At 41.9% G+C, this 26817-nt stretch overlaps 1 protein-coding gene across 2 annotated transcripts in view; it reads right to left on the bottom strand.

Annotated features, from left to right (window-relative positions):
* The window catches only part of LOC122554156 (serine/threonine-protein kinase N2-like), a 117200-nt gene that overhangs the window by 23433 nt on the left and 66950 nt on the right, over positions 1-26817 (bottom strand). For both annotated transcript variants that reach the window (XM_043698731.1, XM_043698732.1), the window contains 4 exons: positions 14050-14195; positions 2306-2435; positions 1666-1814; positions 1366-1579 (listed from right to left, as the gene is read on the bottom strand). In XM_043698731.1, coding sequence (XP_043554666.1) covers positions 1366-1579; positions 1666-1814; positions 2306-2435; positions 14050-14195 — 639 coding nt within the window. The remainder of the gene's footprint in view (positions 1-1365; positions 1580-1665; positions 1815-2305; positions 2436-14049; positions 14196-26817) is intronic.

The raw sequence follows: 26817 nt of genomic DNA, 5'->3' as shown, positions 1-26817 counted from the left end.
TATCATATCTATCTGCGACTCCACTTTCAAGGAGCTATGAACCTGCACTCCAAGGTCTCTTTGTTCAACAACACTCCCTAGGACCTTACCATTAAGTGTATACGTCCTGCTAAGATTTGCTTTCCCAAAATGCAGCACCTCTCATTTATCTGAATTAAACTCTATATACCCATCCAGATACCTCTTAAATGCTATAATTGTACCTGCCTCCACCACCTCCTCTGGCAGCGTGCCCTATACAAGTACCACCTTCTGCACAAGAAAGTTGCCCCTCAGGCCCCTTTTGAAACTTTCCCCTTTCACCTTAAACCTATATCCTCGAGTACTGGAATCCCCTACCCTGGGAGAAAGAGCTTGGCTATTCACCCTATTCCATGCCCCTCATGATTTTAAACCTCTATGAAGTCACCCTTATAGTGACGTCAAGGAAAGCATTTGAGGGATGGATCATCAAACAATGAGAAATGTGGCTGATGACTGACAACACTACAGACAAGTTACTGGAAGATGGCGGCAAGCAGACTTGGCTCCAAGGTAACACTGATTAATATTGGAATCAAAACGGATTGCACATCCTCTAGGTTTAATCAAAATAGCTGGCTGAGATTCTATTTGGAATGAAACAAATAGCTTTGATTTTCCTGCGAACTTCAGCCCTGGCTCAAAGTGACATATCAGATAGAGTCAGAAATATGGCCAGACAAATAAGGCATAACAGCAAAGAGATTGCATTGAAAGTTATTTTGTACATTTGGTGGTGAATCCATATTTACTGTTAGCATCACTAATGTGCAAAGTGAGGAAAAGGTGAAGAAATTGGAGATTGAGCACAGAGGCAAGTGTGAAAATGAGAAATGCAGGAAGAAACTTGACAGCATTGGAATAGATAAAATGGCATCAGGACATGGCATTGTCATAGAGGGTAATCACAGAAGGAATGGTGATGGATGGCAGAATTGTGATATCAAAGTTAACAGAGGGTCAGGGAATCAATGCACCAGAATTTACAGTCACAGAAAATTGGTGATTTTGATCTGGAGTGAACATTTGGACAAAATGGAAATGTCAACTATTTAAAGATCAAATTGTAGCAATAGGTGTAAACATTATAATATAAACATTTAAGAACTTTAGTGGATATGGGATGAAATGTTGGAAAAGTGCACTTTTCTGATGTTAGAAAATGACAGTATATCATAGAACCATTTAAGATGGAACTACAGAACTATGCTTCTGAAAGTGCAACACGACAGTTATGTGATCATCTCAAAATGGAGTATCAGTGATTATAAATCAGCACTACTCTCCTGCATAACAACCACACTCAAAAGTAATCTTGACAGTGAAGATTTTGGAAATACACACCTGTTAATGCAGCAGGTTTGGATAGAGTGCTGTACTGATTCTGTGGATAAATCACACTGTGACGTGGACTGAGCGCCGGTGATGAAACCATTGACAATTCATCTTTGATAATACTGCTCTTTGGGTGGTTTTTTGGAAGCTCACTTAGTCTTTGCTCTAAGGAGTATTTTAAAAGATCCAATTTCTGACTTGATTCATTAAATCTTGCTTGTGCCTTGTTGAGAAAGAAAAATTACTTCAACTAAAAGTACTGAAGATTTACAGTAACAAATATGTAAAATACATTCCTTTTAAAATTACCTCTGAAAGTGCTTTCTTGTCAGGAACCTTTCCAGACCCAAGTAGTCGCATAACATTTTTTGCTCCTTCTGCCACTGCATACTCTATTCTGAAGTGATGCCTGAGCTCTTCAACTCTAAGCTCTAGGGGGCTTATCACAGGTTTTGTTGCTGAAATAAATAGAAATTTTAAACACAGGTACAGATGATTACTGCACAACTGGAAGAAAACAACATTGAATCAGCTGTTAAGTCAGTGCTGATGAAGCATGATTGATGAAGAGAGAGAGAATAATGCCCTTTTTGTCAACAGTTATCAATAGCCACCAGGCATGTTTCAATACATTTGAAATGCTGTTCACATGGTATCATACACAGAAGGAAGCCATTAAACAAGGCCATCAAAATCAAACAAAATTAGCAGAAATCCTGCTGATAATCTTTATATTAATGTATCTCCCAAAAACAATGTTAATACAGAAGGAAAGATTTAACAAATCTATATTACAGGGCAAAGAGCTATAATATCAGAGGTTTAGATACATCACTGTGCAAGAATGTTGAATAATAGTTCATACATCAACATTATATGTTCATAACTTCAAAAGGCTACTGTAACAATAGCACATCCAGCTCTTTCATATTTTAAATCTAGGTCTTACCTATTCCATCTGAATTTTCAAAGACTGCTTCACTAGTCTGTGTCGATTTAAGAATTTGCATCCTAATCACTTCTATTTTTGTCTTGCTGTCCTGAAGCATTTGTTGAGCTGCAGCTAATAACTTTCGATCCTGTAAAATGATGAGTGCTTAATCAAATATTTGCAACTTTAAAGACAACATTTAACAGAACACTTGCAAAGTAAAACAGACTTGAACTTCAAACACCATCACTACAGACATCAGTTGACTTATTTAGTCTGGTTTTGATATCTATACCAGTCAACTCAAGATTTCTTTCCATACATACAAAAATGACCAAATACAATCCAAATGCAAAAAGCAGAGTGCAACTAAAGTCCAGAAACTGAAAGACACAATTTGAGTGGCCCTGCCAATATATTTACACAATTTTCTCTTTCTTTGCTTACATTATTATTCTTCAAAATAATTAGCTGCAATTGGACGTGCAGAAATTGATACATTTGATTTATTGTTACATGTACCTATTACAGTGAAAAGCTTTGGTTGCGAGCAACACAGGCAGATTATAGTAAGCAAGAATATACAGATCATAGGGTGAAGAAAATTTGGACAGAATAAGGCATACAGGTTACACCATTCAGGAAGTACACAAGGGAAGATCAACATTATTTGAAGTTAGAGTGCCCATTCATCAATCTAATAACAGCAAGGAAGAAGCTGTTCTTTAATCTGCTGGTGTGTGCACTCAACCTTCTCTATAGTCTGCCTGACGGAAAGGTTAAAGGAGAGCATTACCAGGGTAGGATGGATCTTTGCTGAGGTTAGCAGCCTTGCCACAGCAATGATACACGTAACTGAAGTAGGAGGCAGACTTCCGTGATAGTCTGGGCTGTGCACACAACCTTCTGTTGTTTCTTACAGTCTTGGGCAGAGCAGTTGCTGTACCAGGTCGTTATGCATTTTATAGTGCAGTTGTAAAAGTTGGTGAGAGAGTCCTTATGGACGTGCCAAGTTTCCTGAGCCACCAGAGGAAGAACAGGGGTTGCTGTGCCTCCTTGACTGTCCCATCTACATGGGAAGTCAGGAACAGGTTATCATCACTCCTAGGAACTTGACACTCTCAACCTCTGCTCCTTTGTAGATGGGGGCATGTTCTCCTTTCTTTTTAAAAGTCAATTTTCAGTTCTTTAGTATTGCTGACATTGAGTATGAAGTTATCATTGCACTACCTCACCAGGCCCTTTATCTCCTTTCTGCATTCTGGCTCAATGTTGTTTGTATCCGTCCCACCACAGTGGTGTTGCCAGAAAATTTGTTGATGGCATTTGCTTGGAATTTGGCACAGTTGTAGGTGTACAGGGAATACCATAATGAGCTGAGAGCACATTCTTTGGAGGGGGAGGGTCTAGTGTTGAGTGTTATTGTGGAGGAAGTGCAGTTACCTATCTTCATTGATTGTGATCTGTGGGTCAGGAAGATGAGGATTCAGTTGCAGAGGGTGGAGCCGAGACCTAGGTCGCAGTGTTTTGAGATCAGTCTGGAGGGATAATAATGTTGAAGGTGGAGCTGTACTTGAGCAGGAGTCTTATATCGGTGTCTTTGTTGTCCAGATGTTCCAGGGATCAATGCAGGGCTAGTGAAATGGCATCCGCTGTGGCCCTATTATGTCAGTAGGCAAATTACAAAAGTGCTACAGTAATAGAAATGGTCACTTCTGTTTTCAAACTTTGTACTTTATTACAGCTTTCCAACATTCTGAAATTTGCTAAGTTCTCCTTATTCTTCTTTGCCCATCCCCCAATCCTCCACAGAAAAATATATTGCAAATTCTAGAAGCTGGAACAGGTACATATTAAAGTCTGCATTTGAATAAAAGCAGGAAAAGAGCTACCAAGAACACAAATTAACATTTTTCTCTTTTCAGAAGCACAGGCCTGTTGTGCATTTCCGGTTTTCATTTGCCCAATACAACCAAAAAATTGCAAAAATTAAGCTATTCTGTACAACACCAAAAACGACAGCAACCTTGGCTGTTACATTTTTTATTCTACTTAATTATTTTAGTTTAAAACATAAGGCAACTCATATGTATACATTGATGAGTGAACAATTTATTTGTCCTACAAGTAAACTGATCTGTGGTATTCAATAAGTCAAGTTAGTCAAGATCAGATAAAAAAGGAAAGAAAAATTCTGAATTTTAAATATGTGCAACATTAACACTATGTGTGAGGTAGTGAGCTGCAGAATTTTCTTCAATGAGTATCCAGAACACAAACTCTCCATTCTACCTAGTTATTCCCTGATGGGCAGGAACTACAAGACGCAATGTGTTCTATTACTGCATTTACTAATATTAAACTCTTCACTGCAGCCAAGGTTTGGTTTCTATAGAAAACAAACACTTGTCTAGTTTGGTGAATATGTAGTCTAGTCAGGCAGAACTCTAACACTTTAGCCCCAAGAAAGTCACGCTTATTTTCAATGGAAAAAAAAAGGTGATGTATAATGCTTCGACATTTTGATTGAACAGTGCAGCTTAGTCTACAGATCGCCCAGCCTTTATGCCAAATAAAATATGCAGTAGAGTGTAGCCCAATAGACCAGTTTCCCCAGATGGTTTTCTGAATAAATGTATATTTGGTGTGTCAATGAGTCACATGCATCTGAAGCCAACAGGTTCAATCCAGGGACTATGCTGACCACAGTCAAGACTATAAAGAGAAAACAGAATTGTAATATGGCTAGTCTGACATCAGTAGTAGGGTAAATGCATTATGAAAAGATTTAAGAGTGGAGCACATAGAAAACAGTGATAAAAGCAGATACGGTTAACATAGATTTACAAAAAAAAAGGAAAACATGCTTGACAAATCAAATAGAATTCTTTGAGAATATAACCAGTAGAAATAATTGTTAGAGGGTGCCTGTGAATATGGTTTACTTCGACTTTTGGAAGGCTTTCAATAAAAGATGTTAAGACATTAGTTTGTAAAATTAGGCTAAGATTGCTGACACCAATGTATGCACACTATGCAATGATCTAAAGCAGATTTCAGTCGATGTGACTGGGTACTTTTGGGGGTGGGGGGGCGGTTGCAGAGAGTACAGAGGAGAGAGATTGGAATTGAGAGAAAGAGAACTGGAGGGAGGGAGAGGCAAAAAGGAGGGGTGGGAAGAGCCTTCAGAGTCCTGAGTGTCCTTGCCGTTGCTGCCCCACCCTCCGTGAATTCTTGGCCCCTCTTCCCTTCTTGCTCTGCGGGACTCCACCTGCATCTCTCCCTCTCTCTTTAGCAACCTCTGAATGCCCATCCAAAATTGCCTGCTCTTGTCTGCACATGCATCTAACATCACATGTAAAGTCAACATGACGACACCACTGTGTGAGACCATGCACTTCCCAATGAATACACATGCAATTGCCCACTGTTCCCTGTGCCAGCAGACTGAGGTAGTGCATTGACATGGATAGAGAATTAGTGGAACTGGAGACAGGAAACAGGAAGAATAAACAAGTATTTTTCTAAGTGACAGGCAGCAACTAGTGTGGTTCTGCACGGATTAGTGCTTGGACCCCAGCTATTCAGAATATATATTCATGATTTAGATGACAGAACTAAATGTAACAATTCCAAGCCTGCAGATGGCAAAGCCATATGAAAAGGTGAACTGTGAGGAGGCTGCAGACATGGTTCAGTTTGCTCTGGACAGGTTGAGGGATGGCTGACATTGTATAAAGCAGATAAACGTTATCCAATTTGGTAGCAAAAACAGGAAGGCAGAAGACAGATTATCTGAATGACGACAGATTGGGTAAGACGGAGGCGTAAAATTACCTGGGTATTCTTGTACACCAGTCACAAAGTAAACATGTAGGCACAGCAGGTGGTGAAGGCAGCAAATGATATGTTGGCCTTCAAGTACAGGAGCAGGGATATCTTGGTGCAACTGTAAAAGGGCTTTGGTGAGTACACGTGCAGTGCTGACCTCTACCTGAGGAAGAATGTTCTGGCTAGGGGAGGGAGTGTAAAGTTTACTGACTAATTCCCTGGATCACAGAACTGACATATGGAGAGAGACTGGATTGAATAGGACTATATTCATGAGATTTTAAGAGGAGAGAGATCTCGTAAAATGCTAGAACATTCCAAATGGACAAGTCAGTTAAATGCAGGAAAGATTTTTCTAATGACTGTAAAGTCAGAACCAGAGGTCAGTCTCAGGACATGGGGGAGGCCATTCAGGACACAGATGAAAAGAAATTTCTTCACCTCAGTGAGCTCCTAGAATTTCTGCCACAGAAAGTGGTCGAGGCCAAAACATGAATATTTTCCAAGAACAGTTTGATATAGCCCTTGAGTTGGACCATCAGCCATGATCTTATTGAATGGCAGAGGAGGTTCGAAGGGTTGACTAGCCTACTCCTGCTCCTATTTTCTATGTTACTATGTTAGGAGGAGGAGGTGGTGAAAATCAAGTGCTTCTGTAACCTAATTTCCATTTAGGAACCCATATCAGGAATGTTTATGGTTGTCTCTCATGCTAGGATAATATTCAGGTCATCATTATCACAAAGTTGCACTGTCGTCAGTCAGCAAACTCACACTTAAGCGATTTACTTGGATGAGGTCCTGGACCCTGCCAACTCCTGCAGCGACATATATCCCAGTTAAAGGTCAACAACTTCTGAGTGAATACACTGACTCGCAGTTTCAAAACAGAGAATATAATAAATAACACCCAATAGTATATAGTCAGTAAAACTGATGTCAAACAACTTAAAACCCCCAAATCTGGTGTTTTTATTTTGGTAAACCACAGTTCCTTTGATATTATACCACAAATTACGTAGTTCTGATGTATATTTTAACATATTAAATCATGTTTTGCTAGCAAATTGCACATAAAAAGAGAATATGTGCAAACCACTTGGGGGAGCTCCACAGAATGCCCAGCGACGAGGGGTAAATTATGTCTCGCGAATTAGGCGATAATCAAGTAGTTGTAGAAAGAATTGATTAAGTAGATTAGGAAGTTTCAGCAGGATTACGAAAGGGAAAATGGTGTTCAACTTACTTGGAGCATTTCGAAGAGGTAACAGAGAGCGTTGAGGGTTAAGCCTTTTGACTAAGTACAGCATGGAAACAGACCCTTTGGTCCAACTCGTCCTTGCCGACCAGATATCCTAAATTAATCTAGTCCCATATGATACCACTTGGTTCATATCCCTCTATACCCTTCATATTCATTCAAATACCCATCCAGGTATCTTTTAAATGTTGTAATTGTATCAGCCTTCGCCACATTCTCTGGCAGCTCATTCCATACACACACACACACCACCCTGTGTGAGAAAAAGTTGTCCTTTGGCTCCCTTTTAAATCTTTCCCCTCATTTTAAACCTATGCCCTCTGGTTCTGGACTCCCCTACCCCCAGGAACAGAACTTGGCTATCCAACCTTTCCATGCCCCTCAATTTTCTAAACCTCTACAAAGGTCAACCCTCAGCCCCTGACTCTCCAGGGAAAACAGCCCCTGCATTTTCAGCCTCTCCCTATAGCTCAAACCCTCCAACCTTGGTAACATCCTTGTAAATCTTTTCTGTACACTTTCAAGTCTCACAGCATCCTTCCTAAAGCAGTGAGACCAGAATTGAATGCAGTATTCCAAAAGTGGCCTAACTGATGTCCTGTACAAGTCGCAACATGACCTTCCAACTCCTTTACTCAATGCACTAGCCAAAAAACACAAGCATACTGAACACTTTCTTCACTACCCTGTCTACTTGCAACGCCACTTTCAAAGAACCATGAACCAACACTCCAAGGTCTGTTCAGCAAACTAACCAGAACCTTACTATTAAGTGCAAAAGTCCTGCCCTGATTTGCCTTTCCAAAATGCAGCACCTCATACTTATTTAAATTAAACTCCACCTGTCATTTCATTGCCCACATGATCAAGGTCCCATCGTACCGTGAAGTAGGGATCTTCACTGTCGACTTCACAGAATTGCAGAATCCCTACAATTGTGGAAACAAGCCATTTGGCTAAACTAGTACACACCGACCCTCTGAAGAGTAAACCACCCAGACCCATTCCCCCACCCTATTACTCTACATTTACCCATGACTAATGCACCAAACCTACATATCCCTGAACACTACAGGCAATTTAGCATTGCCAATTCACCTAACCTGCACATCTTTGCATTGTGGGAGGAAACGCACACAGACACAGGGAGAATGTGCAAACTCCACATAGACAATCGCCAGAGGCTGGAATCAAACCCGGGCCCCTAGCGCTGTGAGACAGCAGTGCTAATCACTGAGCCACCATGCCGCCCCTTGGTAGATGCAATCTCATCTCAAAGGACAAGGGTGGCAGATCATGGGAACACCATCACCTGCAAGTTCCCCTCCAAGCCACTCACCATCTGACTTGGAAAAACATACACTATTCCTTCAGTTTCATTCAGTCAAAATCCTGGAATTTCATCCCTAATGGCAATGTGGGATAACCTACAACTTATAGATTGTAACAATTCAAGAAGGCTGCTCACCATCACTTTCTGAAGGGCAATTAGGGAAGGGCAATAAATGCTGGTCATGAGCGACACCCATGTAACGGGTGAATAAAAAAAATTACATATTTCCTGAAGGCATTGGATGCAGAGCCTCACAATAGACTTGGGGAAAGTTAATAGTGATGGTACAAAAGGGACAGTGACAACATGAACACAAAACAGGTTCAGTATTGGCAAACAAAAACAAAAGTCAATGCATCAAGGTTTGCAGTGGGCTAATATTGGGATCTCTTGATCTGGATCTTGGTGTGCAAATGACAATTTCCAAGTTTGGACTTGACACTAAATCCAGGAGAATTGTAAACAGTGAGGAGTGCAATGTAGAATTCGAAAGTACACTGAGAAGTTGGTATATTCGGAGAATAGGTGACACATGAAGATCAAGTGAGATAATGGTCAAAAGAACAGATACAATACAAGGTAGAGGGTGCAGGTGCAGAGGGACGTGGGGGCATTTACATACACCAGTCATTGAAGATAGCAGGATGGGTGGAATAGTACTAAAACTACAACATTCTCAGTTGTATTAATAGGGGTAAGGAAGTGATGTTGAACTTGTACCTCAGCTGGAGTATTGGGTATGTAGTAATTTTAACAAGGTCATAGAGTTCGGGATCAGTGGTGCTGGAAGAGCACAGCAATTCAGGCAGCATCCGAGGACAGGCAAAATCGACGTTTCGGGCAAAAGCCCTTCATCAGGAATTTCCTGATGAAGGGCTTTTGCCCGAAACGTCGATTTTGCCTGTCCTCGGATGCTGCCTGAATTGCTGTGCTCTTCCAGCACCACTGATCCAGAATCTGGTTTCCAGCATCTGCAGTCATTGTTTTTACCAAGGTCATAGAGTTGTAGACACATACAGCATGGAAACAGACCCTTTGGTCCAACTCGTCCATGCCGACCAGATATCCCAACCCAATCTAGTCCCAACTGCCAGCACCTGACCCATATCCCTCCAAATCCTTCCTATTCATATACCCATCCAGATGCCTTTTAAATGTTGCAATCCTACGAGCCTCCACCACTTCCTCTGGCAGCTCATTCCATACGCGTACCACCCTGTGTGAAAAAGTTGCCTCTTAGGTCTCTTTTATATCTTTCCCCTCTCACCCTAAACCTACGCCCTCTAGTTCTGGACTCCCCCACCCCAGAGAAAAAAGTGTATTTATCCTATCCATGCCCCCTCACGATTTTATAAACCTCTATAAAAGGTCACCCCTCAGCCTATGACACGCCAGGGAAAACAGCCCTAGCTTATTCAACCTCTCCCTGTAGATCAGATCCTCCAACCTTGGCAACATCCTTGTAAATCTTTTCTGAACCCTTTCAAGTTTCACAACATCTTTCCAATAGGAAGGAGACCAGAATTGCACGCAATATTCCAACAGTGGCCTAACCAACATCCTGTACAGCCACAACATGACGTCCCAACTCCTGTACTCAATACTCTGACCAATATCCAGCTGGACCTCAGAATGAGCTTCCAGAGTGGACCAGATTAACAGCCCCCAATCAGCGATTCCTGGCTGATAGATAAAGAGAGGTGTCAGAGATTCTGACACTGGTTGCTAACTCCCACAAGGCTGTGCCAGAGTCAAGGACTTTCCACGTATAAATAATGGATAAAAACCGAAAGAACAGATGCTAGAAATTGGAAACTGCTGGGATAAAAAAAAAACACTTCTGAGGAAGGGTCACTGGGCCTGAAACATTAACTGATTTCTCTCCACAGATGCTGCCAGACCTGGTGAGCTTTTCCAGCAATGTCTGTTTTTGTTGTAAACAAAGACTTGGCGACAGGATACTCGCCTCAGTGTTATTTCAGTGGCGGCAAGAGTGGGATTAATGGTGTAACCATGCAAAAGCACCTACTAACTGAAACCCAACTAGACTTCAACCACGCACTACGACTGGTTTTATCGTTGGAAAATGCAGCAACTGGAGCATGAGTTGCAAGGTATCCTGATGGAAGGGGACTTGCCAGTCCAACTGAGCTTGCGGAATACCATTCAGGGCATATCCTGAACAGAGCAACTCCAGGTTTGCCCACAGCAAAACCAAAGGCCCACAAAACAAAGCCAAGCCTCAACCAAATTGTTAAAATTTTCTTCAGGATCCGGGCCAGCAAGCCAATTTGCTGCTGGTATGCAGACTCGAGACAGCAAGAGAGTCCTATTAGGCCTAAAGTGAGTAAGATAACTCATAGGCCAATATCAAGAAGAGTGCATACTCTGAAAATTCTACCTACAGCAAAATTGCTGAACAACATCCAAATCAGAACCAAAAATAAATGTCTGTCTAAATGGTCATCAGACCCAAGACTACGCTAAGCAAGAGAGTCAATTGAAGCAAGATCAGGACCAATGACATATAAAGTTTGCTTCCACATCCAAAGTTTTACCTGCACATCCACTAATATCATTTATTGTATCCGTTGCTCCAGATGCGGTCTCCTCTACATTGGGGAGACTGGGCACCTCCTAGCAGAGCGCTTTAGGGAACATCTCCGAGACACCCGCACCAATCAACCACACCGCCCCGTGGCCCAACATTTCAACTCCCCCTCCCACTCTGCCGAGGACATGGAGGTCCTGGGCCTCCTTCACCGCCGCTCCCTCACCACCAGACGCCTGGAGGAAGAACGCCTCATCTTCCGCCTCGGAACACTTCAACCCCAGGGCATCAATGTGGACTTCAACAGCTTCATTTCCTCTTCCCCCACCTCATCCTAGTTTCAAACTTCCAGCTCAGCAGTGTCCCCATGACTTGTCCGACCTGCCTAGCTCCTTTTCCACCTATCCACTCCACCCTCTCCTCCCTGACCTATCACCTTCATCTCCTCCCCCACTCACCCATTGTACTCTATGCTACTCTCTCCCCACCCCCACCCTCCCCTAGCTTATCTCTCCACGCTTCAGGCTCACTGCCTTTATTCCTGATCAAGGGCTTTTGCCCGAAACGTCGATTTTGAAGCTCCTTGGATGCTGCCTGAACTGCTGTGCTCTTCCAGCATCACTGATCCAGTATAAAGTTTGCTGGTCTGCCCAAATGGTGAGAGCACAAAAGGGTAGCATGGTGGCGCAGTGGTTAGCACTGCTGCCTCAGTGCCAGGTACCTGGCTTTGATTCCACCCTCAGGCAATCATCTGCGTGGAACTCCAACTAGAGTCATACAGCAAGGAAACAGACCACTCAGTGCAATAGTCCATGTCGACCGGGTTTCTCAAATAACACTGGTCCTATTTGCCTGCATTTGGCCGATATCTCTCTAAATCTTTCCTATTTATGTACTTAGCCAAATACCTTTCAAATGTTGGAACTGTATCTGCATCTACCACTTTCTCTGGCAGTTCACCCACTGCATGAAAACATTGCCCCTCAGGTCCCTTTCAAATCTTTTTCTCACTGTACAACTATGCCCTCTGGCTTTGAACTCTCCGAAGCTAGGGGAAAAACCTTGGCTATTCACCTTATCTATGTCCCTCATGATTTTAAAAACCTCTTTACAAAAAAAAAAGTTAACTGTCCACCTCCTGCGCTCCAGGGAAAAATGTCCCAGCCTATCCAGCTTCTCCTTATAGCTCAAACTCTCCATTCCCAGTTACACCCATGTAAATCCTTTCCAATTTAATAATATTCTTTCTATAGCAAGGGAACCAGAACTACACACAAAACACCAAGGGTGGCCTCAATGCCCTGTAGAGCTGTAACAGTATGTCCCAATTCCTATACAAAATGCTCTCAGCAATAAGGCAAGAGTTCCAAATGTCTTTATCACCTTGTCCACCTGGAATACCACTTTCAAGGAACTATGTACCTGCATCCTTTAGGTCTCTGTTCGACAACACTCCCTGGGGTCCTACCATAACTGTGTTGGTCCGGCTCTGGTTTACCTGACTAAAATGCAACACCTCGCATTTATCTATATTAGACTCCACCTGCCACCCATCAGCCTACTGGCCCAATTGATCAAGATTCTATTTTATTCTGAGGAAACCTTCTTTATAGTCTACTATACCAATGTGGGTGTCATCAGAAAACTTACTAACCATGCCTCCTATATTCACATCCAAATCATTAATATAAATGACAAACATCAGCACCGATCCCTGCAGAACACCGCCTGTCACAAGCCTCCAATCTGAGAAACAACCTACTCTCACCACCTTCTGTCTACTAATATCAAGTCAATTTTATATCCAATTTTATAGCTTGTCCTGGATTACATGTGATCTAACTTTACTGACCAGTCTACCATGCGGAACCTTATCAAATGTGAACAAAAACAAAAATTGCTGGTAAAGGTCATCAGGTCTGGCAGCATGCGTGGAGAGAAATCAGAGTTAACATTGTGATTTGAGTGATCCTTCCTCAGAGCAATTGTACTGATGACTGTGGGTCCTTTTATATCTTTGCTTTCTTTGTTAAATAGTGGACATAGTTTAACTGACTGACCTTTCAGGCCTAACTTCTGTCCTGAAAAGCAGCAGTTACTTAAAAATTCTGCATTCTCACGGCTGTCAAACATCAACTCCACAAAAGCTTAAAATGGGGTAACAATACAAAAAAGTTGGGAAATGCTGCTTAACACCACCTCAGCCCATCAACTATAGCTCCAACCTCACAAGAGCACCCTGCAACCATGAGTTCCCATTAGGGTTTTGATTGATAATAGGGAAACTCATCCAGTTTAACCCTTAGAGAAGGTATTAATGCCAGTCTGTTTTCAATACAATAGAAAGTGCTTTAGCTGCTTTTGTACTGCACTAAACCCTCATACAAACATGATCTACCAATCTGGGGATCTTGCACAGTTGAATGGGTACCTGAAAATAAGCTTGTTGGGATATACCAAGGCTGGTAAGATCAGTTAAAAATGCCCTCAAGAGAATTTTACCAAATTTATTTTTGATCTGTAGCAAAAACACTGCTTAATACAAAAGGTTGTTTTTTGAAAAAGAACTGCAGAATACAGCATAAGCTGACATTAGCCAAACAAAATGCTCAATTTCCATAATTTTGTTGAAAGGCTAGCATCAAACTTCAGTTCAGGCTCAATTTAAAACAAACAAGACATATTAGCATGCAAATAGACATGTTTTAGTTCAAATAGATTATGTTTGAATATAGATAGTCCTATTGTGCACAATCCTGCAGGTGTATTTTAGCACATTAACCAACCTTGGAGGATCCATTTGAGTACATCTGAATCATATTCTCAGCTCCCAACTTCACTTTCAGCTCAATATCCAATTGCTTCTTCAAGGCAGCGATGCGGCTATTATTTGTAGACTCAGGGTTGGGAGTATCTGGGGTTCGCGGACAATCTGAAATGACAAGATCTTGTATATGAAATTCCATAAATGTATTGTGATGGGCATCAAAATAGTAACTTTGCTATAACTTTTTTCTTAAAATAAAAGTCAACTGTCACAATGTCATCCTTTGGTGTGATACTCTAAGGGAATCTGGTTGGCAAAATGTATTTTTCTACCCTAATGAAAAGAGCAAGGACATACTGCCACTTTCAGCAAAGGAGCAACGTAACTACTCTCCAGGGTGTCCCACATTAATAATATCCATCTCAAAATGAATTTTGAAGAATTTAAACTCCATGACAGCATTCAATGATCCACACTGGACCTGCCTATTTCAGAACCCAAATACATCTATTAAATCAATATGCTTGGGAAAGACTCTGTTGTGGTCTGAGATCCTATCCTTACACAGCTTAAAAGATTGTTGACTAACTCAAATGGTATAAGCAGCAACAAGCACAACACAAAAAGAACAATGTAAAAAGCTGCAATTCTCTGGTGCTTACCCTGTCTCAGGCAAAGTATTTGCAATCCTATATTCTCAGATTACAAAACAACAAAATGAAGGCAATGACTCAAGTGCACGTAACCATCAATAACCATAATATGTACACACACACACACACAAAATCACTAAGCACTTGATCTTCTGTACTTCCAAATTGCAAAATCAGCTTGTTTTATTCCACAGAATTTCACTTCATAGATTTAAATAGTAACTAGAGAAGCAAAGATTTTTAAAAAATTCGTTGATAGGATGAGGTATAAGATAATCAAAGGGTTAGATAGGGTGGACAGAGGGAGCCTTTTTCCTCAGATGGTGAAGGCTAACACGAGGGGACATAGCTTTAAATTGAAGAGTAATAGATTTAGGACAGACATTAGGAGTAGTTCTTCATTCAAAGAGGTGTGAAACAGCCTGCCTGCAAAAGTGGTGGGCTTGCCGATGTTAAGGGCATTTAAATTGACAACGGACATACATATGGATAATAATGGAACAGTGTAGGTTAGATGAGCAGCAGATTATTTTCACAGGACAACATGGAGAGCAGAAAGACACGTACTGTGCTGTAACGTCCTTATGTTCTATGGGTGTCATTAACCAGGCCAGCAGTTACTGCCCATCCCCAATTGCCCAGAAGGCAGTAAAGAGTCAACCACATTGCTGCGGGTGTGGAGTCACATGTAGTCCAGATCAGGTAAGGGGGCAGTTTCCTTCCCTAAAAGGATATTAGTGAACCAGATTAGTTTTTATGACAATCAGCAATGGACTCATGGCCATCATTAGACTCAATTCCAGATTTATACTTTTAAAAAATTGAATTCAAATGCCAACATCTGCCATAGCGGGATTCGATCCCTAGTCCCCAAAACGCTGTCTGGCTCTCTAGATTAAAAGTCCAGCAATACCACCATTAGCTGGTCAGCAAATGTTCAATGACTGAAAAATAGCAGCCTGAAGTTCAAATCTTGGCATAGGAAAAAGGTGAACTAACGAAATACAAAATATAAGAGGTCTTTCAAAAGGTGTCATACTAAAATGGTCAGTATGCAAGTGACTGTCTGCACATAGCTTTCAAATCTCCATGATAGCTCATTTGCTTGTGATCAAATAGATCATTGACTCAGATGTGTATTTCTCAATGTAAATAAAGGCAAGTCGGAAAAGGGGGCAATGATTTGGTATTTTAACAATTACTTATTCATCCTTTTTCTAACAAAAGGGACTGTTGCTTTAGGATACCATACCCTTTGATCTTGAGCACCGTCATTTGTCTGTGGAACAATCAATGGTTTGTGGTTACTATTGCTCACTGGTCCTTGGCAACCCCATACCCCTGATACATATGATTGGATCAAGTACAATTAGTTAGTGGCTTCTACCAAGTTTCCTTGAGCTATTCAAAAAAAAAATCTTTAAATGTTGGAAACAGAAGGATCAATATTTTCTAATTATAAAGCCGGGGTTGTTCACAACAACTTTATATAGTACTTGAATAAAATATTCCAAGGGCTCCACAAAGAAAGAAATAAAACAAAATTACATCTTGTTATGGAAGGAGGTAAGAAAGCTGATCAAAAGTTTAGCCAAAGTAGTATTAAGGAAAGATGGTGTGGTTTCAGATCTAATGTTGTAATGATTAAATCAGCTTTATTCATTAACCAGATGGACACAGATAGCTTGTGGGATTGTTGAAGTACCTATTCGAGATGGCTCAGGGAATCCCTGATGAACTCTACCTGTAGCCTCTCTTAATTTGTCCCACAGATCGTACTCTGTGGTAGTCTGGAATACAAGACTTTTACAGACAGTTTAGTTTAAATTATTACCTTGATTTACCAATGGAATCAATGTTACACTATAACATAGACACCTACAAGCTAGGCTTCAGCTAAGGTTCTAAAACCATTCCTGAAGAAGGGCTTATGCCCGAAACGTCGATTCTCCTGTTCCTTTGATGCTGCCTGACCTGCTGCGCTTTTCCAGCAACACATTTTAAGCTCTGATCTCCAGCATCTGCAGTCCTCACTTTCTCCTTCTAAAACCATTTGCTGAGTAGCATGCCAGCTCTTACCCCGAAGAGCTCTCTTAGAGTACTCTCCTTATTGCTGCAAACAAACTGTCTTTTATACAGAATTTGGTATTAAAATTACAAAAACGCCATATGTCCTTAATCAGATAAGCGGCAGTAAAATGGCAAAAAAGTTTGCAGAGGAAGAGAAACTCATTGACAGGTCTGAGTACGCTTGACTAATTAAGCTACACGCACGTCAAAGTGGGAAATCTTGATCCAGCCAGGCCAAATGGTCAAATTGCTTTGGCTCGTACATCATAATGAGAGACTAGTAAAAAGATCATGAGGTAACCTTGCGCAGCTAACATGTTCAGTATCACTGTCTGACAAAATGGTTTTTTCCTTTTAAAATAATCTTTGTTTCCCAGAATGCAAATTAAGTTCATAACATTCCCGAATCCCGAGCTCCCGGGAACAACACAAACATTCAATCCATGTCAAGACAGTGTTCACTCAAACCAGACTATAAAGGGTTAATTCTCCACCAGCTTCCGTCTTCTCTCTCTCTCTGGTGTCCCTTGAACCTTTATAATCAACGAATGTAATTTACACAAGAATATTTCCTCTCTTGCTCACCTCTGTCGCTCACACAAACATCTTTTTCCTAGCCTGTAAAGGTAATGAGACATTCACATTCCAGCACAGACAAGGATGAGGGAACTGAGCTTCATAAGTTCAAATCTGCTCAGTGTAGTATTAATGAAAATGTATCAGGATTGTTCTATTATGTATATTCCACTCAGCTTATTAAATTACAAGTTCTTTTCCTATGGAGTATGAGTTTCATTAAGTGTCTTCAATATAAACTATCCGACATCCTACTGTGAAATATGCGCACCTCCAGCCTCCATGGAGAGAAGGAACTACTGCCACGTATTCCACAAGTGAACAAATATTATCACCTTATTTACACCAATCCACTGACACTAAGAACAGGCATCCCCAATTCTTCTGAACAAGCAATTTCCCACATTCTCTGCAGCAAATGTGTCACATCTTAGGCTACACGCTTTCTCAGGACTGGAAAAGAGAAATAGACAGGAGGCAGAGCAAAGATGGATTTTAAAAAATGGATATTACTTAACCACGAGCCGACACAAGTCAAAAAGCACAAGCATGATGGGCATTTGAAATCTGGTGCAGGTTAGGACACAGGCAAGTATGTCAAGCTCAAAGGATAGAATTTGGGAGGCCGGCAAGAAGTATAAAAGGTAACAAAAACATGGATGAGAACTTCAGCAGCAGAGGAACTGGAAGGGACGGAGTGGGGTGATGTTTAAGTAAGCCTTCTTGATAAAAGCAAATTTGTGGTCAAAAGCTGATTTTGGGATCAATTATGGCACAGAAATAGCAACATTATGGTTCAGTCTCAGCTTGTTATCAGGGAGAAGATATCATCAGTGGTGAAGGAGTGGAATTTGTAGTAATAACCAAAGACGTACAGTATTGGTTATAGGACAATTTAGAAATAATAGACTGGGACAAGAGAGATGGTTGAGCTGGACGTCACCTCAATATACATGGTAATTGATGTGCTTTGGAAACATTGCCAAAGGGCAGCATGTACAGAGAAACAGGAAGGCTCCAAAAGATAGATTCCTTCGGACACCAAAGGGCAACTGCGCAGGAACAGAAAGAGAAACTATTGGTGGCAATTCTCTGGCTATGATTCAACAGGTAAGACTGAATACAAACTGATCGTCCCTCTCACTTGGACAATACTGAAACAGGATTGTGGAGCACCTATGTGGAGCATCATTGTGTCAAAGGTTGCAGACTAAAGAATGACAAGTGAGGGGAGAGTCACACAGGATTCCATTTGGGACTTTGAGTCATTTTAATATATTGGGAGTGGTGGAAATATTGGAAGGTTTCAATTAGAATTACAAAAAAAATCTAGGAAATGATTTGAGGGGCAGAAACATTCAAATACTTGAGAAGAAAAGTGAGTTGAAGATGGGCTGATAATTTGAAAGGAAGTAGGATGTCAAGGGTTTTTTTTGGGCACTGCTGCCTCACAGCATCAGGATCCCAGGTTCGATTCCAGCCTCGGGCGACTGTGTGTGGAGTTTGCACATTCTCCTAGTGTCTGTTTGGGTTTCCTCTGGGGTGCTCCGGTTTCCTCCCACAGTTCAAAGATGTGCAGGTCAGGCGAATTGGCCAAGCTAAATTGCCCATAGTGTTAGGTGCATTAGTCAGAGGGAAAGAGACTCTGGACGAGTTACTCTTAGCAAGGTCGGTGTGGACTTGTGAAGGGGAAAAGAATCAAAAGTCATGTAGTTTGGGAGCCAACAGAAGTCAGCTAGTTAGTAATAGGAATAGGATTGAACAAAGGAGGAGGTGGGGACCCATGGATAAAGTTTGTGAGAAGATTTGTAGCTCGGGTGCTCGTTGTTGTGGTTCTGTTCGCCGAGCTAGGAATTTGTGTTGCAGACGTTTCATCCCCTGTCTAGGTGACATCCTCAACGTTTGGGAGCCTCCTGTGAAGCACATCTGTGATGTTTCCTCCGGCATTTATAGTGGTTTGTTTCTGCCACTTCCGGTTGTCAGTTCCAGCTGTCCGCTGCAGTGGCCAGTATATTGGGTCCAGGTCGATGTGTTTGTTGATGGCACTCATTCACAGATTCTATGCCTCTAGGAATTCCCTGGCTGTTCTGTTTGGCTTGTCCTATAATAGTAGTCGAACTCATGTTGCCTGTCATCTGTGTGATTTGCTACTGAGGATAGCTGGTCATCAGATATATACACATAGACAAGGAAGAAACTATGGTCTCATTCAATGTAATGGCACTGTTCACCTCTATTGACAAAACCCTAGCCAGAGAAACAATAGCCAGCCTGTTGAACATACAGAACAGACAATAAGACGGGGAACCTATCAACAAAGACTGCAAAAACTACTGGACCTGTGCCTCACAACACACTTCACATTCAACATCCAAATATACGAACAAATCAACGGCATACCCATGGGCTCACCCATCTCTGGACTCAGCAGAAGCAGTAATGCAAAGATTAGAACAAACAGTCTTACCGCAATCTACAACGTATTCGCCAAAAACGGATACCCCCGCAATTTCATCAACAGATGCCTAGGAGAAAGACAACGGAATGAGGACATGCCACAACACCATACATCAAGAACATTTCTGAACTGACAGCCAGACTACTACAACTACTAGGACTCATAACAGCACACAAACCAACAGCCACTCTCAGACAACTTTCATCAACAGATGCCGAGGGGAAAGACAACGGAATGAGGACATGCTACAACACCATACATCAAGAACATTTCTGAACTGACAGCCAGACTACTACAACTACTAGGACTCATAACAGCACACAAACCAACAGCCACTCTCAGACAACTCACCAGGACAAAAGGACCCGATACCCAGCATGAGCAAAACCAACGTAGTGTACAAAATTCCATGTAAGGATTGCACAAAACACTACATAGGACAAACCAGAAGACAGTTAACGGTCTGCATCCATGAACACCAACTAGCCACGAAACAACACGACCAGCTATCCTTAGTAGCAAATCGCGCAGATGACAGGCAACATGGGTTTGACTGGGACAACACTACTATTATAGGACAAGCCAAATAGAGAACAGCCAGGGAATTCCTAGAGGCATGGCACTCATCCACAGATTCTATCAACAAACACATCGACCTGGACCCAACGTACCGGCCACTGCAGTGGACAGCTGGAACTGACAACCGGAAGCGGCAGAGACAAACCACTATAAATGCCGGAGGAAACAACACAGAAGCGCTTCACAGGAGGCTCCCGAGCACCAAGGATGTCATCTAGACAGGGGACGAAACGTCTGCAACACAAATTCCCAGCTCGGCGAACAGAACCACAACCAATGGATAAGGTAAACACTGAGAAGGCATGAGGAGAGATGGGCAAAATGCAGGAAGAGAAAAAAAATATAAATTCAGGACTAAAAAGAAGGACAAGCCTTTCAGGAAGTTCATCAATACACATTATTTAAGAGCAGAAATAGACCGTTTGGCCCTTTAAGCCTGCTCGGTCATTCAAGATGATCGTGGCGGAGCTGGTTATGGTCTCAAGGCCACTTGGTCATCTGCTTCCATAGCCCTAGACTCCATTGTCTGTCAAAGGTCAGCAACCAGTGATTTGAGAAAGAAAATTCCATTGACCAACCATCTCATTGTTTTGAAAGGAAATCTACTTTTGTTATTAAAACTGTGGTCCTTAGTTCTAACCTTTTCAAGAAGAAACACCCTCTCTATATCTGCCCTGACGTAATTTCATGCTCTTGTATATTTCAAGATGATCAAACCTCATTCTAATTTCAAAAAAAAGAGTATACACCCCAGCCCAGTGAACTTAGGGAAAGGGAATAAAGTGGCAGAGGAGCTAACCTGAATCTCCAACCTGGTGACAAAGAAACTCCTATGCAAAGTATATCCAAATGCAGTTAGATATAGGTATATTAACGTTCCACATAAGAAAATAGGATCAGGATCATTGAGTCACTTAAGCCTGATCCAAAGATCCCAACCAAACAAGATATTAAATTAGATCAGTATCTCAAATGCATTTGCCCCTCAGCATTATTACCGTTTTAATTCAAAAGTCTATTCCGAGCTTGAGCATTTCAAATGATCCAGTATCAACAGCTTTTTTGGGGAATGTTTCAGATTTCCATCGCTTTGTATGAGAAAAATGTGATTCCCAATTTCACATGGATCACTCAGGTCTAAATTTGAGATTCTAACTCATCATTCTGAACTCTACAGGGGGAACTATTGCTGCAACTTCCCAATGAGCTGCTTTATTTTTAAAACATAATTAGATTCCATCACCTTTCTCAACTCATAAGTAATATGAAGTTTCTGCAACATGTCTCAAACTTACTCTTCAAAACAACACTGACGTTTAATAAGTCTGCACAGCATTCCTTCAAAACCCAATGTTATCTTTTTGAAATTTGTGCTCAAAACTGTAGATATGATCTGACCAAAGATGTGATTAACTGAAGCATAGTTAACTTGTGCATTCCAAAGTCTCAGAGATAAAGGCCAATATTCTATCAGCCTTTTTAGGTACAAAAAAAAAACCCACCATGGACACTAAAATATATCTGCTCACCTTCACAATTAACATTCTAATTTATCTTCCTTTGATTCATGTAGACAATCTCACTCACCGACATGGAAATCCACCTCCCACAATTCTGACCACTATGACTTTTAATGACCATAGTAGAGTGTGGGGTGCTGGAAAGACAAAGCAGGTCAGTCAGCACCCGAGAAGGAGAACCGACGTTACGGGCATAAGCCCTTCATCAGGAATGAGCATGGCCTCTTTCTTTAAAGATTGCAATTTCCCCTTCCCCTCCCACATGGTTGACGATGCCCTCCAGCATATCTCCTCCACTTTCCATACCTCCACTATTGAACCTCCACCCCTCCCAACGCAACAAGGATGGAACCCCCTTCCTCACCTTCCACCCCACCAACCTTAGTGTACTTTCCAAATAGACCCCACCATTACGGACATATTTTGCTCCGCACCCCTATCAGTCTTCTGGAGAGACCATTCCCTCCGTACCTCCCTCATCAGATGCACGCCCCACCAGCCCACACCCCACTCCCAGCAGCTTACCCTGCCACAGCAAGAACAGCAAAACCTGCACCCACACCTCCCTCCCCCACCCTCCTCCCCTCTGTCTAAGGCCCCAAAAGGATCCTTCCACATCAGACAGAAATTTACCTGTATCAGTTTACCAATGACATCTACTGTACCCACTGCACGCAATGTGGCCTCCTCTACAAGGAGACAGGTCGCCAACTTGTGGGTCATCTCTGGGACACCTGTCCCAACCAACCCCACCACCCTGTGGCCGAACACTTCAACTCCCCCTTCCACTCCACCAAAGACATGCAGATCTTGGAGGGCCTCCTCCATCGCCAAACCCTTACCACCCGACGCCTGGAGGAAGAACGCCTCATTTTCTGCCTTGGGACCCTGCAACCACACAGGATAAATGTGGATTTCGCCAGTTTCCTCTCCTCCCCACACATTATCCCAGTCCAAGCCTCCAAATCGGCACTGCCCTCTTGACCTGTCTGTCACTTTTCCCATCTATCCATTCCACCCTATCACCTTCTCCCCCATCTCATTTCTGATGAAGGGCTTACACCAGAAACATTGATTCTCCTGTTCCTCAGATGCTGCCTGACTGGTTGTGTCTTTCCAGCACCACACTCTCGACTGATTTCCGGCATCTGCAGCCCTGTTTCTCCTTTTTATGACCATAACCTTCCTACACAAATTACTGTGCCTTATAATCTGGTGCAGTCTGTAAACGTGGATAATACACTTGTCTATTTTTCAATCCAAACCAACAACATATAGAGAAGTTCAGAGCACATAGCACAGGGCAACAGAACACTTGCCACATGTTGACAAACAGAATGTTTCCTTCAGCAAGAAGCTTGTCATTTTCTGACTGACCATTAATCACATTTGGATCTTCCTTTAACCTCTTTTTTCAAAGAGTTCCTTCATTAAGGAATGATCAAATATATCAAGGTCTAAACTCAGGAAGTCGGTCATAGCAGCACAGCAAAAGGACATTTGGCCGATCAAGTACTTGTCACCTGCTAAGTTTATTTCCCTCAAATGCCCATCCAATTTCCTTTTGAAATCTTTACTCATCTTCACTTCTACAACCCTTTTAGGCAGCAAGTTCCAGCTCTTTGCTGCTCATTGCATTTAAAAAAAAATCTTCCTCACATCCCCCTCTCTCTTACCTAAATACACAGAATATGGATTCCCCTAGTCCATGTACAATAGCCTCATGGAAACAGTTATTTCCCCAGTCTACATTACTTAACACTGCCTTGGTGCTGTACACCTCCCAACAAATCTCCCCTCAATCATCTTTGGACCATAAAGAATACCACAAGTTTCTCCAATATAATCCTCAGCTGTATTTCCCGATCACTAGAACCATTCTGATACTAAGCCGTACAGAGAAGTTCCCTTATCATTGAAAACATTGTAAATTTCTTCTGTACCCTTCCTGGGGCATTCACATCCTTCCTAAAAACGTGGTGAACAGAACTAGATCCAATTCATAATTTTGGGCTACATTTAGCACTACATCCCTGCTTTTTACACAAACCTCCCATGTTTTGCTAACTGCTTTCTCAAAATATTCTGTAATGTTCAAAAACAAAAACATATGCACTTGAACCAACCAGGTCCTTCTATCCCTGCACTCTTCAGAGCAGCACTACATTTGAAGACAATTACTGCAAGACTTAAATCTTTCAGGTTCCTGCATAAACTTTACTTATGTATATTTCTGCAGCTTGATTAACCTTACTGAAATTCCTTCTGACAACACACTACTCCCTCCCATCCCAAAACCTGTCCAATTTTCCCCATCTTTGCAAAACAACCTATAACTCTGAACATTTAGGTCTCAATCATTCACAGCTTGGTTAAGTCTTCATGACCATAACATTATGCCATTTAAGCTGAAATTGAACTTGTCCCTACCAGTTTAAATCTTTCTCCATTCTCTGATTAATTTTCTTGTAAGTGAAGTAATTTTTTTTTCCAGTTTAATATTTCTTTGGCCACAGGAATCTCAAAACTTCCAGACAAAGGTTATCAATTTGGGTCAGTGTATGGCACTGCAAGTAACAAAAGATAACTATAAAAGGAGGCAGAACCTCCATGAGAATTCAATACCACATACATAACACTAAACTGATTAACCCAATTGATATTCATCGTAATTGGACAGTCGCAAGATCACATTCTCAAGGAGAAATGGTGAATATATGAAATGGCAGCTTTTCATCTGGGCATACACACACACACAGTCTTGAAGATGGTATGCACCTGACAGCTTTAGGCAGTGACACTCATTGATAAAACCATACACAGGTAAACAGATTAACAATGCAGGAGGCTATTCATTATGTCATTACTGAGTTGGCTCTCTGCAAGAACAAATACCTAGTACCACTCAACAATATCTCCCCTGATGCTCTGCAAATGTTTCCTCTTCAGATGATCCAAGCCATATTTACAAGCCACAGTTTAATATACCTCCACAATGCTCAAAATAAACAAAACCCTCATAATAAAAGGCTGTCTGCTCTGATATAAATTCCACCCTTCCCCAAAAAACCCAAACCCATTACATTTCTTATAGAGGTGGGAGAGGTGCCACCTGAGCTCTTGGACCTTTACGTTGTTCATTGGAGTTGGGAGACTATTCCCTCAAAAGCATGAGCAGACTGAGTAACAGGAGCTGAGAATGTGTATAGGGCATGAACAGGTAGGGAAAGAGTTAAGTTTTGAGAAACAAGAGGTTCAGCTAAGCATAACTCAGATCAGATAAGAACTTGCAGTAAACAATGAGGTGCTGGAATCAAGGGTAGTTGGTTAACAAGGTGGAAAAACATTCATTATGTAAAGCCATTTAGCAATATTGCAAGCATTCAGTATGTAAGGTCAGTTTAACAAGGTGAAAAGTATTCATTATGTGAAACCAGTTCTTCATTGTGTAACAGCAGATGGCTTGATCTTTACTATTGACACTTGCTGCTTCTAACGGTCACCCAATCAATATGTATGCTGCCTTATCTGGACGCTCCTCCCTGTAAAATGACTGTATAATTCATTAAGAAATTGCTCTTCCAGAAGACAGAGAATTCATGTCTCTGTGCACATGGGTGATCGTTCTCCCTCCCTCCAGGGCACGGAATAAAGATGCAGGAGGCAAAACTATACTGTATCTCAGTGTTTTGCTTCGACTGAGGCAGGAACGAGATGACGCAGGTAGCTTTTATTTATTGTAAGTTAGCTCGTGGAGTTGAAGGTTCAAGCTCAGTGAGCTAACTTATAGACTTATCAAGGAGGAGAAAGTGAGGTCTGCAGATGCTGGAGATCAGAGCTGAAAATGTGTTGCTGGAGAAGCGCAGCAGGTCAGGCAGCATCCAGGGAACAGGAGAATCGACGTTTCGGGCATAGGCCCTTCTTCAGGAATGAGGAAAGTTTGTCCAGCAGGCTAAGATAAAAGGTAGGGAGGAGGGACTTGGGGGAGGGGCGTCGGAAATGTGATAGGTAGAAAGAGGTGAAGGTGAGGGTGATAGGTCAGACTGGGGTGGGGGCGGAGAGGTCGGGAAGAAGATTGCAGGTTAGGAAGGCGGTGCTGAATTCGATGGATTTGACTGAGACAAATGACTCAGTTATTAAATGACTTTGAGCTGTTGGAAAACAGCAGTGACAATGGAGTGAATAACACCGCAGTCTCAAATCACGTTCTGTGGGCATCTGCTGTATTATTTAATGACACTGATCAAAGGCAGGGATTTGCAGAATTGTCATGGGTTTTTATCTTTCAAAGTCAAACTTTCCAACGCCGCGGAAGACCTAAACATGGAGGAAATTGTCCTTTATCTCAGTGGTAGCACACTTTCCCTGAGACAGCGGTTAAGAGTTCAAGACCCACTTTAGTACCTGAGCACCTCACACATGTTGACATTTCTCGCTGCACTGTCAGGAGATGTAGAGGAGGCAGGGGCCTTGTGGTATTATCGCTGCAGTGTTAACCCTGAGACCCTGGTAATGTTCTGGAAACCCAGGTTTGAATTCTGCTATGGCAGATGGTCAAATTTGTATTTAATTAAAAACAAAATCTAGGGTTAAGAGTCTAATGATGACCACGAAACTGTTGTTGATTTTCGGAGAAACTCATTTGGTTCTCCTTTAGACAATAGACAATAGGTGCAGGAGTAGGCTATTTTGCCCTTCGAGCCTGCACCGCCATTCAATATGATCGTGGCTGATCATCCTTAATCAGTATCCTGTTCCTGCCTTATCTCCATAACCCTTGATTCCACTATCCTTGAGAGCTCTATCCAACTCTTTCTTAAATGAATCCAGAGACTGGGCCTCCACTGCCCACTCGGGCAGAGCATTCCACACAGCCACCACTCTCTGAGTGAAGACGTTTCTCCTCATCTCTGACCTAAATGGTCTACCCC

The sequence above is a fragment of the Chiloscyllium plagiosum genome, chromosome 11 (assembly GCF_004010195.1).
Source record: "Chiloscyllium plagiosum isolate BGI_BamShark_2017 chromosome 11, ASM401019v2, whole genome shotgun sequence".
Lineage (NCBI taxonomy): Eukaryota > Metazoa > Chordata > Chondrichthyes > Orectolobiformes > Hemiscylliidae > Chiloscyllium > Chiloscyllium plagiosum.
The sequence above is the reverse complement of the archived record's forward strand: the minus strand, read 5'-3'. Positions and strand labels throughout refer to the sequence as shown.